Source organism: Nicotiana sylvestris, chromosome 4 (genome assembly GCF_000393655.2).
Source record: "Nicotiana sylvestris chromosome 4, ASM39365v2, whole genome shotgun sequence".
NCBI lineage: Eukaryota > Viridiplantae > Streptophyta > Magnoliopsida > Solanales > Solanaceae > Nicotiana > Nicotiana sylvestris.
The window spans coordinates 166,336,043-166,351,161 of NC_091060.1; the positions used below are offsets into that span (position 1 = coordinate 166,336,043).

General features: G+C 34.2%; 1 protein-coding gene across 2 annotated transcripts; it reads right to left on the reverse strand.

The window, feature by feature from the left end:
- Positions 1-3,306: 3,306 nt before the first annotated feature.
- LOC104250142 (zinc finger protein GAI-ASSOCIATED FACTOR 1-like) lies at positions 3,307-8,011 on the reverse strand. 2 transcript variants are annotated; one of them, XM_009806707.2, is made up of 4 exons: positions 7,542-8,011; positions 6,662-7,058; positions 5,750-5,949; positions 3,307-4,400 (listed from the first exon to the last, which is right to left on the reverse strand). In XM_009806707.2, the coding sequence occupies exons 1-4, from the start codon at positions 7,645-7,647 to the stop codon at positions 3,607-3,609; spliced, it is 1,497 nt and encodes a 498-aa protein (XP_009805009.1). In that variant the 5' UTR covers positions 7,648-8,011; the 3' UTR covers positions 3,307-3,606. The 2 variants fall into 2 exon arrangements, with proteins under 2 accessions (XP_009805009.1, XP_009805007.1); XM_009806705.2 differs by having other exon boundaries at positions 7,533-8,010.
- Between the last annotated feature and the right edge of the window lie 7,108 nt (positions 8,012-15,119).

The window sequence follows — 15,119 nt, forward strand, 5'->3', positions numbered from 1 at the left end:
TTGATGATAGTCCAATTATAAGTGTGATAATTGTGTTTACCCTTAAAAATGGATAACAATATTTATACACAATTTTAAGGACATATTCAATACAAATGATTAATGACGTTAGATAAGTAAATTAAAGACGGAATAAACAGTTAAACCAGTAGCAATGTTGGATCCGCGATCGACTATAAGCTTAGCAAGTATCCTGCCTTTGGTTCGGAGCCAAACACTTATAAAGAGCTATGAATAAAATCAAACTTTGAACAACCTTTTAGAAGCGGAGAAAACAAACGTATATTGCCTTGATATGCGTGTTACGGTGTCCCTAATAAATAATTAGCTTTCCGTTTATATAGTAGGGCAGTTTTACCCTAAGTACAATTCTATGAAAGGTAAAAATCTTCTTTTTCGCTAATCACTAATCTACTGTTGTTACGGGCCGGGATTCACGTCGTGATATCCGGTTGGACATGGATTCATGCGTGGTCGTTTGGTAATACTCTCCGGGGTCTTGGAACTCGAACCAGACTCGGGGGCGTGGTGTCGATGGCTCCGAGGGCAGGTGTTTTGCTCGGGCCTTGATGCGGGAGGCTCCTAGCTTCGATTTGGATTCCTTGCAATCATGTCCTTACTTCGTTTGCCTCACCGGGAAATCAGGGTACTCATTAGCTTCGATTTTACCCGTATACAAATTGATTACAGTCAAACCTCTCTATAATAGCCTCGTTTATTCCGATATTTTTTGGCTGCTATAGTGAAGTGTTGTTATAGAGGATATAGTATAACATAACATAAAAATCGATTACGAAAAAAATATAATTTTTATAATGAATGACTGTTATAAGATATATTGTGTTAATATTATTATAGGCGGATCATATTGATTATAACATGAAATTAAACCATATCAGGTGGAGGAAAACAAGACCACTACTTTTGCAGGAAGAGATCATGAAAAGAGTGAAGGACCAGAGAAGGAATGTGTGCCATAGCACTTTCACGAATCCTGTTCAAAAATTACACTCAGCACTCGAAATAAATATGGGCCTGCTACAATTTCTTTATTTCTTTGATTTTCGATGTGACTCAACAGTCAACTACAGTAGTCTACGAGCATTAAATTTAAGTTTCAAGATTTGACTGGGCAGCCCCTACAGCTAGTCAGCTACTACTGACTGGCATGATCGTCTCTGTAGAAGTGTTATGGTACTTTCAATATAAATGGTAATGTCTGTTGCCCATTCCCCACACTCCCATTTCTGATTCTGATTCTGATTTCTGTCCCCTCTCCCTTAGCTGGCTCAAGCAAAGGCATATGCTGGTTTATTCACTATTTTCAGAAGTAGTACGTAATATGGATATTTTATTAAATAAAACAACAACAACAACGAGTGAAATCCTGCATGTAGGGTTAGGGAATGGTGATATATAGCGGCAAAGGTAGAATTTCCGCAAAAAGAGTTCAAAATAGGAAAAAGTTAGAAAAACTAAAAAAAATTGTGGTCAGTGAGAATTGATCTAATGACCTTATTATGGTTTTAAACCCCTTAACTATTAAGCTATGCTTTTTAACTATGTCAAGGGAATTCAAGATACAAGAGGTACAAAACAGATTTTGCCGTGTAATTTTTCGACAATAAATCCGCCTCTGATGGTATGTATACGCAATCTTACTCATACTTAGAGAAAGTAGAGAGTTGATTATGATAGACTTTCGGCTCAGAAAAGACGTTTAGAATCTTGTTACTGATGATGTCAAAGTATATAGTATAATTTAATATATTTAAATTCTTGTAAGTCGTAAATACTCTATAAAAATAAAAGTGTTAAATATGATGGAAAGTACCGAAATAGTTTTAAAAGAAAAGTTTTATATATTGAACATTCACCATTTAGCCATTGCATTATTTGCAAAATGAAAATCCAACATCAATATTTTCAAATATTGAATTTTAATGTAGTATTTGAGATACGGGTGGAATATTGAAAGGCTTATTTGGCATTTATTACAGGTAAAATGATATTTTTCATACGTACAATTTTTGTCACACAATTGCAACTTCCAAATTAAGATTTTTTAGCTTCTATTTCAAACAACTTTTTGTTATAACTTCAAACCAATATTGAACAAGAACACCAATATTGTGAATTGGTTTTGTGGCTATTTACAAATTTTGTTTTTAGTTTTATAACCCTACCTTCTTTTATTTTCACATGAGAGATTTACTTTTATATATAAAAAACCTAAAAATAATATTTTCTTAATTTTAAAATTGTAAAGGGGCATAATTCACAAATAAACACTAAGGGATCATGCTATTAATTAAGAACGGAACACATATTTTAACTTCACTTCATTGACCATGAACAGTCAACCCCAGAATATTGAAGGGCAAATAACTTACTCCGTCGTTTCAATTTATGTGAACTCATTTGACTGAGCACGGAGTTTAAGAAAAGATAGAAGACTTTTGATCTTGTAGTGTAAAATGAGGCACATATATTTTGTGTGGCTATAAATCATTGTGTAAAGGTAAATTGTTTCTAAATAAGGAAAAAGATCATTCTTTTTGGCACGGACTAAAAAAGAAATAGGTTCACATAAATTGAAACGGAAGGAATATTACGTATAGCTGGATTATTACTTATAGGTAGACAGCCTTGTATTATCGATAAGTAGTACAAAAATGGGCCACTTATATGGCAAAACAATATGACATTCCGTACGCGATTTAGACTTTCTGTTAGCATCCTAATTTTAGACCTAGGAACATTCACAACATCACACATTATTTTGCTTATTACACCACAACTTATTTGGATTTTTAGTATCGTTTCATAATGTATTGTTTGATTAATGCAACACATTTAAAAAATTAAATCGTTTACCGTCGTTTCACGATATCAGGCACCGGTAATATGAAAGTATAAATTAAACTTACAACAATACTAAGAAAAAATAAGATACGAAATAAAATTATTATATAAAAAGTAAGGTAAAGGATAAAATATGATTATTTAATAATAAGAAAGGCCAAGATGAAAGGAAAAAACAAGATACATCGCCACCATACCAAATCCATAGTTCCATAAAATAACACTTTTTGTCGTATGTAATAATGAATTTAACGATACGATACAATAAAATTTAAATAACAATCAAAACAAACATTGTATTTAAAATAACAATACAATACAATAGTACAATAGGTAACTACCATCCAAACAAGCTGTTAATGTAACATGACGTTAATAACGAAAGTTCAATTCAAATATGGAGATGAAAATCTAAAGCAAAAGATAACAATGGGCAAAGAAAGCAGGTAAAAACGGAGCTCTAACTGCCAAACATATGGGTTTGATCATTCTTTCACATACAAATGAGTAGAAATAAGAAATCCAAGTGGCTAGTTCATTTACCATATTGTCCTAACTGCATGTCCTGAATATAAAACCAAAATAAACTAAGCTTAAAAATGAAGTACGGCTATGAACATAACTTAGCTATGTCTATTGGATATGTATATGTATCAAACAAAAACTCTCCCACAAAAATGAAGATAGATTAATGCATAGAACTTCATTTCATTTTTGCAGTAATATTCCAACTAATTCCACCTAAAGCATAGAAGGCTTTCTATCAGAATGATCATCCCAAGGCTGTCCTCTAGTTGCCACTCCACCATACGACGACGTTGCAACACCAAATCCGCCGTCCATCGAGCTCAAAAGCGCTGAAAATCCATTTGATGAAGTTACATTTGCATCATTTCCTAAACCAAGAAAATCAAGAGTTGGAGGCTTGTTCCCAAACATCATAGACTCATGAGATGGACCCATCATCAAATCGGTCCATTGTCCCGAAGGACCATTAGATGGGAGTGGTATCCCGAGCCCGGGTAGCTCTACATTGTTCTCTAGCTTCACACGGGAAATATTGTCCGATGTAGACGTACTTGACATTGCCAATCCAAGACCACGAAGAAACGAGTTGTTAGATGACGTAGCGCCCATTTGGGCAGCCTTTTGAAGCAATGCAGTTGCGGACAATGCTGGTTGTGTTGTTGAACCATAATGCTGGACGTGGCCGGTGTGATCTTGGAATAAAGTTGACCCGTTATTGGCCGAGAGATAAAATGAAGACGACAATGAGAGCGACATTGGCTCTATGGCGGTCATTTGTTCTGGCCCAATAGCACAAAGAATATTCGAGTAAGACGAGTGGGGGTGCCCAACTGAAGTCGACGACGATGGAAATACACTAGCAAACACTTTGCTACTACTAGGACCAGTAGTACTAGCAGTAGTGGAAATTGTTGTGGCTGCGACAGTAGTTGTAGAAACAGGCGTAGTTGTACCTTGTGCTGCTTGTAATTGTACTCCAGCTTGATTTTGATTGTCTGCTGGGAATTCTGTCACCCAGAAAAGAACAAAGTGAAAAAGGGAGTTTATTCCTTCATTCACACAATCAAGAAAAAGATACAATCTTTTTTAAAAATGGAATAAACTTTTGTATGTTCTGAATCCCAATATGCATTCCACTTTAACCAGAGACCTTTCACATTTAAAAGCAGAAGCAATCATGTAACTCTTCTCCTTTACTCAACGTCCCTCTTTTAAATCCTTTTTTCGATATTTGAGCACGTACTAGCTAGCCTTGCTTTTTTAATTACTCCATTTCTAATTGCCCGACCAGATCCAAAATTTAAATTTTATGGGTTCAATATTTAAGATTTTAACATTTAACCCATTATATTTTTAAAATTATGGACTCATATCCATTATTTCTTAGTGTTTTAATAAATTTATGCTGCGTTTCAAAAGTTATGAGTTTACTTGAACTCATAGCTATAGTGCTAGATACGCCACTGCCCGTGGTCAAAACCAAATATTCCTATGTTTCAAAAAGATTTCTTATTAATCCTTTAAAAATTATTGACATCTCTCAATATTTCTTTATAAAGCAGTTACGGTCAGAGGCGAAGCTTGAATCTGAAGTTTCTGGGTTCTAAATTAATAATCTTGCAAATATAGAATTTGGACCAAAGTTACTAGGTTCGGCCGAACTCGCGCCTCAGTCCATAGCTCCGCCCCGGATACGACCACACAAATACTATGACAGGTTTCAAACCACAAAATTTAGATATTGTACGGCCACATAAATGTTGTACTTGTGGCTTATTTAAGACCACATATCTCAAACGTCCTTCAAACTAGGATAACCTTTTGTAAAGAGGAGTACAATCAAACCTCTCTATAACAGCCTCGTTTGTTCCGAATAATTTTAGATGTTATAGTGAAGTGTTGTCATATAGAACATATATTATAACATAACATGAAATTTAGTTCCGAAAAAGTTTGGCTTTTATAGTAAAATATTATTATATAAGGATAATGTTATAGAGAGGTCGAACTCTAATTGATTTAATTGATTAAATCAATGGTGAGACATTTTCACACAAGAAGATGACCACTTCAGGAAAAAGACAAAGGACGCTAATGGACAAATGAGAACAAAAAAAAATAATTAAAAAAAACCCCACATCGATCACATGAAGAAACACATACTCTCAAGAAAAATAATTCAAAGAATCTAATATATATATATAAGTTTCATTTAAACGAGAGAAGCGTTTTTAGGACATACTACTACTTGGTTTCTACGATGTTGACAAATTGCAGATTATGCATGTGCAACTACTCAGAAAAAGTACGTAGAATTACCCTTTTTATTTATTTCTTTTTTCCTTATTATAATTACCTGAACTTTGAATGGACAGAACTGGTGAAAGAACTCCAGTAGATGGAGTTAAAGGTTGTGGTGGTGGACTAGACGAAGAAGTAACAGCTTCATCAGCTTTCAAATTTTCCTCAGTATTTGTAATTCCCATTGGTTGAGCTCTTGCACTTTCTTGAGCCAATGCATCACAAAATGCCCTATGCGTTACAAAGCTATCCCTCCTTCACCATCAACAACCACAAAAAATAATAATTAGTAGACGTTTGAACGTGCCATATTACTTACAAATAATGAAATATTATTAGCATTTCAATATTTATTTTACAGATTTACTCTTTTTTTGTAAAATTTCACTTTGAAATAGAAGATCAAAAATTAGTGTGAGGATATCTCAAATAAAAAATAATGATTTCCAAATCATAGAACTTGAAAAAAATCTACTAGTAAAATTCATGTCAACACACTATTTCAACTTTCAAATGTTCATTTCGAGACTTCAAATACTATTTTTTTCAAATTCAATAAAATATTGACTAAATGGAAGGGAAAAATCGCGGAAAATAATATTGATCATTTTCGTTCCATTTTCCACTATTTCTCAAGTAACAAACAACAAGTCCAGTACCACAAGTCGAGAGATGACAAAGTGTTACTTCTACTTCTACCTTTATAGAGAGACAATTTCTAATATAGAATGACTGTTTCTAATACTCTCATCTCAAGAAAAAATTTATAAAACAAAAGCAAATAAAAACAAACAGTTACCAACAAGATAGGATGATAAAACCAACAACAACAACAATCCAGTAAAATGTATCGGAATCTGGAAAGAATAGTGTATACACATATCAGATAAACGTTCGGCTCACGAAGACAGAAAAAAAAAAGATAGGATGATAGAACCAAAGGAGAAAAAAGAAAATGTTAACATACCTAGAAAACAAAGTGCCACAATCGCAACGATATTCTCTAGTACCACAAGTCTTCATATGAGCTTTCCAATCAGATTGCACAGCATATTTTTTGGTACAACGTTCACACTTGAACTTCTTCTCACCATGTTTTCTACAGAAATGTTTCTTAATTCCTGTAAGATCACCTAAAGCTCTAGATGGATCGTGATGAATACACGTGGCTTCCGGACAAACATACACACGTTTTTTCACTTCTTTACTCGTACGTTGCCGGAGTTTCCAAGGTAAATTATGTCCTCTTCTATGTAACTGTAAATTTTGGTCACGTTGAAACCCTTTGTTACAAATCTCACACACAAATCTGTTTGTTGCCATTAGTGCTTTTGGTGATAGTGCTATTACTTCTGCTTCTGGATCTACAAAAACCAAACACTTTACCCGTAAGCAAACAATAATAAAAGGCGCAAAATAATATATAAACACATACAACAACAAAATACCAGCGTAAAGAGACAGTGGATGAGGCAGGATTTAAGCTCTATGGGTTCAATCATCACGGTATTTTTTACAATGAACCTATTGTGTTTTTAAATTATGGGTTTAAACCAACTATTAATTACAATTTTGGTAAATTTTTAAACATAAATATATATTCTACGTGAAAATACTGAATTCATTTGAACTAATTGCAACTCTACATACGCCTTTGCCTTGCCGGTATATCCCACGGTATGGAGTTTGAAGAGGATAATATGTACGCAAACCTTACCTCTATATCTAAACTATTTCGCATAGGTAGAGAGATACGAGGTAAAAAAATTGTTTCCGATAGAAACTCGGTTCAAGATAAACGATAAAAAATAGTGAAATTTTTGAACTTTTTTTTTTACCTGGGTTACCTGGAAGGTTCCTTTTCTTCTTTACTGGAAAATTTTGTTGGGTAATTGTTTCTTCTAATGAACTGCCAGCAACAGTCATTGATGATGAATTTTCCATATCTGCCATATTTTTAGCTAAGAAAAGCTTGAACTTCACATGTGTTTTTTCAGCTACTTTTCTCCACTTCAGCTCAAATTACTGCCCCTTTAAAGTAAAACTGGGCAGTCAAAATCTTGATTTGAAAATGCTTTTTTCCAACCTTAAATGAATACAAGAAAAGTTTTACCAACTATTTCCGAAGCTAGGAAAAAATTGCTACTACTGTTTTTGGGAATTGTTGTGTTCCCAAAAAAGAGGAAGGAAAAAAAAACTCTTATTGAATGAAGAGAAAAATGGGAAGAGGTCTAATATTCAGACATGGCGGCGTTTATTATACAGAGAGAGTGAAAGAGGAGACTCGTTTAGAAAGCTGTCATAATAGAGAAATGTTAATAGAACTCTTTTTCAAATGTTTTGATTTTTAATTTTTTATTTCTTAGCCGCGAAACTAACCACGCGTAGAGTTAAAAGTATTAACCATGGTTAAATTGAAGGGAGGTTTCAGTTTCAGCTGCTTCTTTCCCAAGATACGACTGATGTACCAAGCTCGAGCGATGAATCCAATTGTCCACGTGGCATCATCTGGTTCATTATATGACACCTGTCGGAGGAACTCGGACTAATCAGTTCGTGGTTCAGTATTATGTCGTTTAGTGTATTTTCGTTTAACATGGAAGACCAATTTACCCCTCATGTACGTCAGAATTTTTTTCGTTGTAATAATAATACTCCTACAAGAAAAGCTTACCAAATATTATCGCAATAGTTGCCACAGAAAAGGTTTAAAACTGACCTTAATACATTTATTAGGCTAAAAAAACCTCTTCGTTCACCTTTTTGGTTTACTTTTAACTTTTGGCCATTAAGTCAATACTGAATTAAAAATAATTACTTAAAAAAAATATTTTACAAAATATTTTCGTTTTTTAAAACTAATGCACCAATAGTCCATTAATTTAGTAAAATTTTCTTCTTTTTGTTTTTTAGTTTTTACAAAAAAAAAGTTCATTTTTAAAGCATTTTTGGTAAAAACAGGATTTTTTTTTGTAAAAACGGGAAAAAGAAAATTTAATAAAATATTTTCGTTTTTAACAACTGATATATTTTCAACAAAATATTTTCGTTTTTGAAAAATATTTTTTTTTCAGTTTTTTTTGTAAAAACTAGAAAAAACATTTTGTAAAAATTGAAAAAAATTGTAAAAACTGGAAAAAAATAATATTTTTTTTAAAAAAAAACTGAAATTTTTAAAAAACTGAAAAAATGAAGAAAAAAATATTTTTCAAAAAAGAAAATATATTGTTGAAAATATTTTTGTTAAAAACAATTTTTTTTCTGTTTTTACAAAAAAAAAATCTTTAAAAAAATGAAAAAAAAATAATTTTTTGTAAAAACAGAAAAATAAAAAAGAAGAGACTTTACTAAATTAGTGGATTACTGGTGCATTTGTTTTAACAAAAAAATATTTTGTAAAATAGTTTTTTTAAGCAATTATTTTTAATTCGGCATTGACCTAACGGTCAAAGGGCATAAGTGAATCAAAAAGGTAGATGTAGAGATATTTTTAACCTAATAGATGGATGAAAGGTATTTTTAAATATTTTTCATAGTTTAGGGGCATTTTGAGATAGAGATAAAATTTAAGAAACAAATAATAAATTTAGAATTTTTTGTAGGGTATTTAAATACGCCATAACGCTTATTTAGTTAGGAGTATAAAACATTGAAAATTTGTGGACTTACACATTTTCTAAAAGCTTATTATCAACACTAAGATTAAAAATTTAAGTTAGATGTCTTTTTTCTAAATTTATAATGGTTCATTCTTTTTGAACCAAATTAAACAAAAAAAAAAGAGAGAATAGAGTTATGTAATCAGAAATCGAGGAAGTTTTATTTAAAATATTGCATACGGGTAAAATCAAGCTCATGGTGTACCCCGACCTCCGACAAGATAAGCCAGCCTCGAGACATGATGACAAGGGGAGGACATCGAGGTGAAAATCTCGTCAAGACGGAATCCGGGGGCATGACGCCTGCCCCGAGAATATCGGGGTCATAGTTCCGGATTGGTCTTGATTTCGAACTACTTCAAGGAACATTATCGGACAATCGAACATAACCAACGGCAGGCCGAAATATCAGTGAGCCGAATATCACGGTGGGGATCTCGGCACATATAGATAAGGAGCCGGCAATCAATTAATCAGAAGATTTTTTTTACCTTTTATAGAGTTGTACCTAAGGTAAGAATCCCTTACTATATAAAGGGGGTCTAATATTTCATGAAACACATTGTATCACGCATTCAAAAGCAATATATTATCATTTTCTCCGTTATCTAGTTATTTCTTTTTGTTCATCAGTACTGATTCATCAACTGTTGACCCCGGATCGAGGGTGAACATTTCACCAAGGGTAAAACTGTCATATTTGTGTGGTTTGAATTTAATTTTATCTTTACCCGTTAAATCTAATCCAATTTATAGCTTTGTATCAAATTATTCCGCATATCCTTAAAACCACTTACAAATTCAATTGTTATCCGATTTTGAGGGTAACAGTTTGGCGCCCATCGTGGGGCTAAGGATAATAGTGGTTATTTGATACAAACCTCTACGACACACCTTATTTTACGCTTGTTCGTTGGAGTATCTTTGATTTTAGGTTAAAATTTGAAATGTCAAACTCCCAGGCTGCCCCTCTAAGCTAGGATGCTGAATCCGGCCACCATGGCGAGAACAACAATGTAGCACCCGATAACTAGGTGCCCCCCGTTGACCACAACGGAGTTCCAGTTGCAGACCCGATCGCCGCTAGCTCGCATGTGGCCATCAATGCAAATTTGCCTACCGACCCTGAGAACAGCATCCGCAAAAAAGTTCGATCGGCTGTACCAAGTATTCACGGTTGGCGAAGATGATAGGATAAACTTGCGGGTGATATTCAAAATGTTACAGGCTCAATAGGTGGCAATAGCCCAGCTCCAGAATCAAAGTCGCGCCCCGAGCAGGATTGAGCCCGAGCCATCCCGGGAAGTCACCTGCAGAAATGAATCGATCATGGAGAGACCGAGTGATAGTGAATTGGGGACCAACCCGGAGATCATAATAATGCTCAAGAGCTGACAAAATGGGTAGAATCGGGAGAAAAGAAAATCGAAACAAATGAAAAAAAGTAGAAACCTACAATTATAGGGTCGATCAAATACTAGGAGCACCGCCGATATTAAAAGGACTGGATTTCAAGAAGTTTATTCAAAAATCTTTCCCTCCGAGTGCATGATAACTAGGGATTTTAATGCATTTTATACTCTTTTTTGCTTATATTTTGATTAAAAATTTGTACAAAATAGTCCCAAAAGGCTCACAAGTTGTGCTTGATTGCACGTTTGATCAACAAAGTGACAAGAAGTCAAATATTAGCTCAAAAGGAGTGAAACTTGCACAAGTATCAAGACAAGACAAAGCTCAGGCAAAACAAGGCCAATGCGGCCGCACACCACTCTGTGCGATTTTCACTTTGAGGTTCAGAGAGCATTACATTCAGGCACAAAAGCAATGCAGCCGCACACCATTCTGTGCGGTCCGCACTAAGATCAATGCGGCCGCACTCGATTTAGTGCGGTCCGCAGTAAGGAGGATCACAGAGTTGCCAGATTTCGAGTTCAAGCCAATGTGGTCCGCGCTCCATTTTATGCGGACCGCACTAGAAGCCTCCGCGGCAGCAGTCCATTCTTTGCGGTTCGCAGTGCCCGAGTTCAGAGAGTCAGATTTTCAAGCTCAGAGCCTTAGTGCGGTCGCACACCATTTTGTGCGGTCCGTACTAGCCCCGTAGGGGTATTTTTGTCCAGATTTTTCAGCTTAGTATAAAAAGCTTATTTCCCTATTTTTAGGGCATCAGATAGTTTTAGAACATAGCTGCGCTCGTGGGTTCGAATATTTTAGCCATTTTGGGCAATTTTATGTACATTTCATCATTGAAATTTATTGTTTATCTTAGTAATTAATTAATATGAGTTGTTCTTCATCTATTTCTTGCTTTTCTTCTTTAATTATGAGTAGCTAGACCCATAAGCTAGGGTTGTGGCTCAACCCTAGTGTGGCTAATTGATGGGTCTTGAATTTTAGGGCTAGATTGACTATGGGTGTTTGATATTTGGGCCAATTTCATGGTTAATTGTTGAATTAGTGGTTGCAAACGCTAGTTTGTGTTTAGTTGACTTGAGCTCTTCTTGAGAAAGAGAGCCTAAGTCTCCAAAATTGGTCTAACAAGGAATTGGGGCGTACTCAAGAGATTGATAGCCCCAATTAAAGGGTTAAACTTCGAGAGAGTAATACCCGACTTGAACCTTGATTGCTTGTGCAAATTTGCATACCTAATTGGTCTTGAGAAAGTCAATTCGGGAAAAATCACTCGAACCACTGAGAGGTGTAGAGTGGGTAGTATCGTGCAACAGTTATATCATACTCCCCAATTATGTCAATCGTGTCTTAGATTCAATTACCCGTCAATTAACCACCTAGGCGAAAGTCACTACCCTAGTACGTTTTAAATCATTTGAACAAGCCTCTTTAGTTTTACTCTTAGCTTAATCTAGTTCCATTTACCATTGTAGCTTGACAAAAGTAGAAGTAAATCAAAAAGCCCAAAAATGATTAGAACTGCAATTTGGGACACATGCGCAATCCTAAACTAGATAGATACTCGGCTCCAAATTCTAGCTCTCTGTGGAAATCGATCTCGACCCTAAATCGGGTAAAAGCTCTTCGACCCTCTCTTGCTACTCAATGGTAGTGCATGGTAGGCCTCGATTAACTTTTCGGCGCTGTAAGCACGTGATTTTTGCTTTACGAGCAATCGCTCCAAAAGAAAATAAAAATAGTGACAAATGGTTTCGCTGTACAATTGTTCGAGTTTTCGTGACATGTGTGTAAGCACGTGATTTTTGCCCTATATGAGAATTATTCCCAAAAAATTCAAAAATAAAATGATTTTTCTTTGGTGTGCAATTTTGTGATATTTTGTGATATTTTGAAGAATTATTTGTATTTGTCTGTGCGTGTTTATTCGCTAAATTAATAAAAAATACAAAAATATGTCGCATTTTGCATGTAGGATTTAATTCTACAATTGATCGTAATTAAAATTGTTTTACAAAAAAATAAAAAAATTACAAAAATAGGCATCGTTTGCATTTTTAGCATTTAATGTCCAAATATACAATTTTATGCTTAATTATTACTTAATTGTGCGTTAATTGTTATTGGGAGTTAATTTGCGCTTTTATAACTTAATTTAGTTCTTAATAACAATTTAAGTATTTTTATAATTTAGTTTTAGAAAAATAAAAGAAGAAAAGAGAGCGAAAAATAAAGAAAGTCGGAATTGAGTCTTTTCTTCAAATTCAAGCCACAAGCCCAAAAAATACCCAATCTTCCAAAAACGACCCAGTCCATTTCGAACTGGGTCGACCCAGTCCATAACCCAACATCCTATTATCTTACATTTTACAAAACAAAACAAAAAAAGAAGAAGAAGAAAACCCTAAAAAAGAGCTAACCAATCCGCCACCCCCCTCTCTTTCTCTCTTCTCCATTTTTCTCCAAGCTCATCCATGGCTTCCCCCTCAAAGCTCATCCATGGCTTTTCCTTGTCGACACACACACAGCTCCAAACAAAACGCCAAGTAAGCTGCCTTCTTCTTCGTCGTCGAGCTCCATGTTTGTCGACCACCATGAACGATCCCTTTGTTTCATCTTCTTCATCATCGTCTCCATCGTCGCTGCCCGTGTTTCTTCTTCTTTAAGATGGTTGCTACTGCGTTTCTACTGTACGCCATGGCTGCTTTCGCGACTATTTTCTTCCAAGCTTCGTCGACGTTGCGTTCGCGACTGCTTTCTTCCAAGGTTCGTCGACGCTGCTATCGCGGCTGTTTCTTCCGGTCTCGTCGACGATGCTGTCGCCGCTGCTTCCTCGTCGTTGCTGCTCCATTCCAGCTGCCTCGTCGAGCTGCTACAGCTTCGCCATGGCCAACTGTTTATGCCTTCTGCTTCATCATCATCTCCTTCGTAGCCTTCGCTACTAGCAGCTGCTACTGTTTTGTCCACTTCGTCGAACGCCACAGCTTCACTTCATCTTCTTCTTCACGCTGCTACTTCACTTTGGTAGGAGTTCATTTGGGTCAGTCATTGTTCAACGTTTTTATTTTTTATTTTTTATTTTATTTTTTTATTTTTTTTATTTTTTGTTTTGTGTCATTTTTTCTTGTTTATTTCTAGATAAAAAATGATTAGTTTAGTTATAATGTTGTTAAGATTTAAGTTGAAGACTCAATTAAATATTTTTCAGTTTGTTTTATTAATTTAAAAGGATTTAATGTTAATATAAAAGAATGTTAGTTTAAATCGCTTGAATCCGTTGTTTGTTGTAGATTAAATTCATGTTCATGTTGTTTAAAGTTCAGTAATTTAATGTGAAGTTATGTTTTGTTTTGTTTTTTAATTTTAATTGGAATCATGTATCTTTGTAATATTTTGTTGGATCTAATTTATTTATTTTTTTTAAAAAAAATCAATTGTTAGTTTATTGGATTATCGTTGTAGCCTTTCTCATGTATCATGTATCTTTGTTATTGTTGTTGAATCTTTTCATTTATGTCCATACTTTGTTTGATTGTTCTTGAATCCGAAATTTGTATAGTTTGATTTCTTGTTTATCATTTATAATTATTTCTTGAATTTGTCTCATAATTTTGTTTAAGTTTAATATAGGAATTGTTAGTTGTAATGTTGTTAGAATTGATTTTAAGTTCAATATTATTGAATTTAGGAATCTAAATATACTTGTTTGATTTTTGTTGTTGTTTAAATCCAAAAAATAGATTTGTTGTTGCTAAAAATATTGTTCAATCAAATTTTAGTTGTTCTTGGTTGTTCAATTTGTGTTCATGTGATTTGTTGTTGAAATGTTGTTAAAATCATGTTCATGTGATATTGTTGTTATGATGTTCATCCGTGTTCATATTGTTGTTTGAACATTGTTAGAAATTGATCATATTGTCTATATTTTGGTTAAGTTTGATTAATTGATGTGTTATAGCTGATGGGTAGTTTGGTAAATTTATAATACGTTCAGGGGTAGTTTGGTAATTTCAGTAAGGTCGGAGGGGGTAGTTTAGGAATTGTACATTTTGAAATTGTTTATTTGAAGCATGGGGGACAAAATGAAATGGGGTGGGTTGTGATATAGTTGTTTAATATAAAGAGGGGACAAGATTTAATTTAAAGGGGAATCTTGCATTATTTTAAATGAAGCATGGGGGACAAAATGAAATGGGGTGGTGTGATATGTTTATTTAATATAATGGGGATGAGTGGGAAGATAATGGGTTTGGTAGAGAAAATGGGTTGATTTTAATTGATTAAAAGATTTATGGGATGGGTTATAAGAAGTCTTGAAATCAAAAACATAGGAAAGAGAAATACACAGACAAAAAA

Coding starts and splice junctions, on each gene's coding strand:
- LOC104250142 (XM_009806705.2), bottom strand. CDS start 7,647: ATGGCAGATATGGAAAATTCATCATCAATGACTGTTGCTGGCAGTTCA. Junction 7,059..7,532: donor GAACCTTCCAGGTAACCCAG/GTAAAAAAAAAA, acceptor TGGTTTTTGTAG/ATCCAGAAGCAGAAGTAATA. Junction 5,950..6,661: donor TGTGGCACTTTGTTTTCTAG/GTATGTTAACAT, acceptor TTGATGGTGAAG/GAGGGATAGCTTTGTAACGC.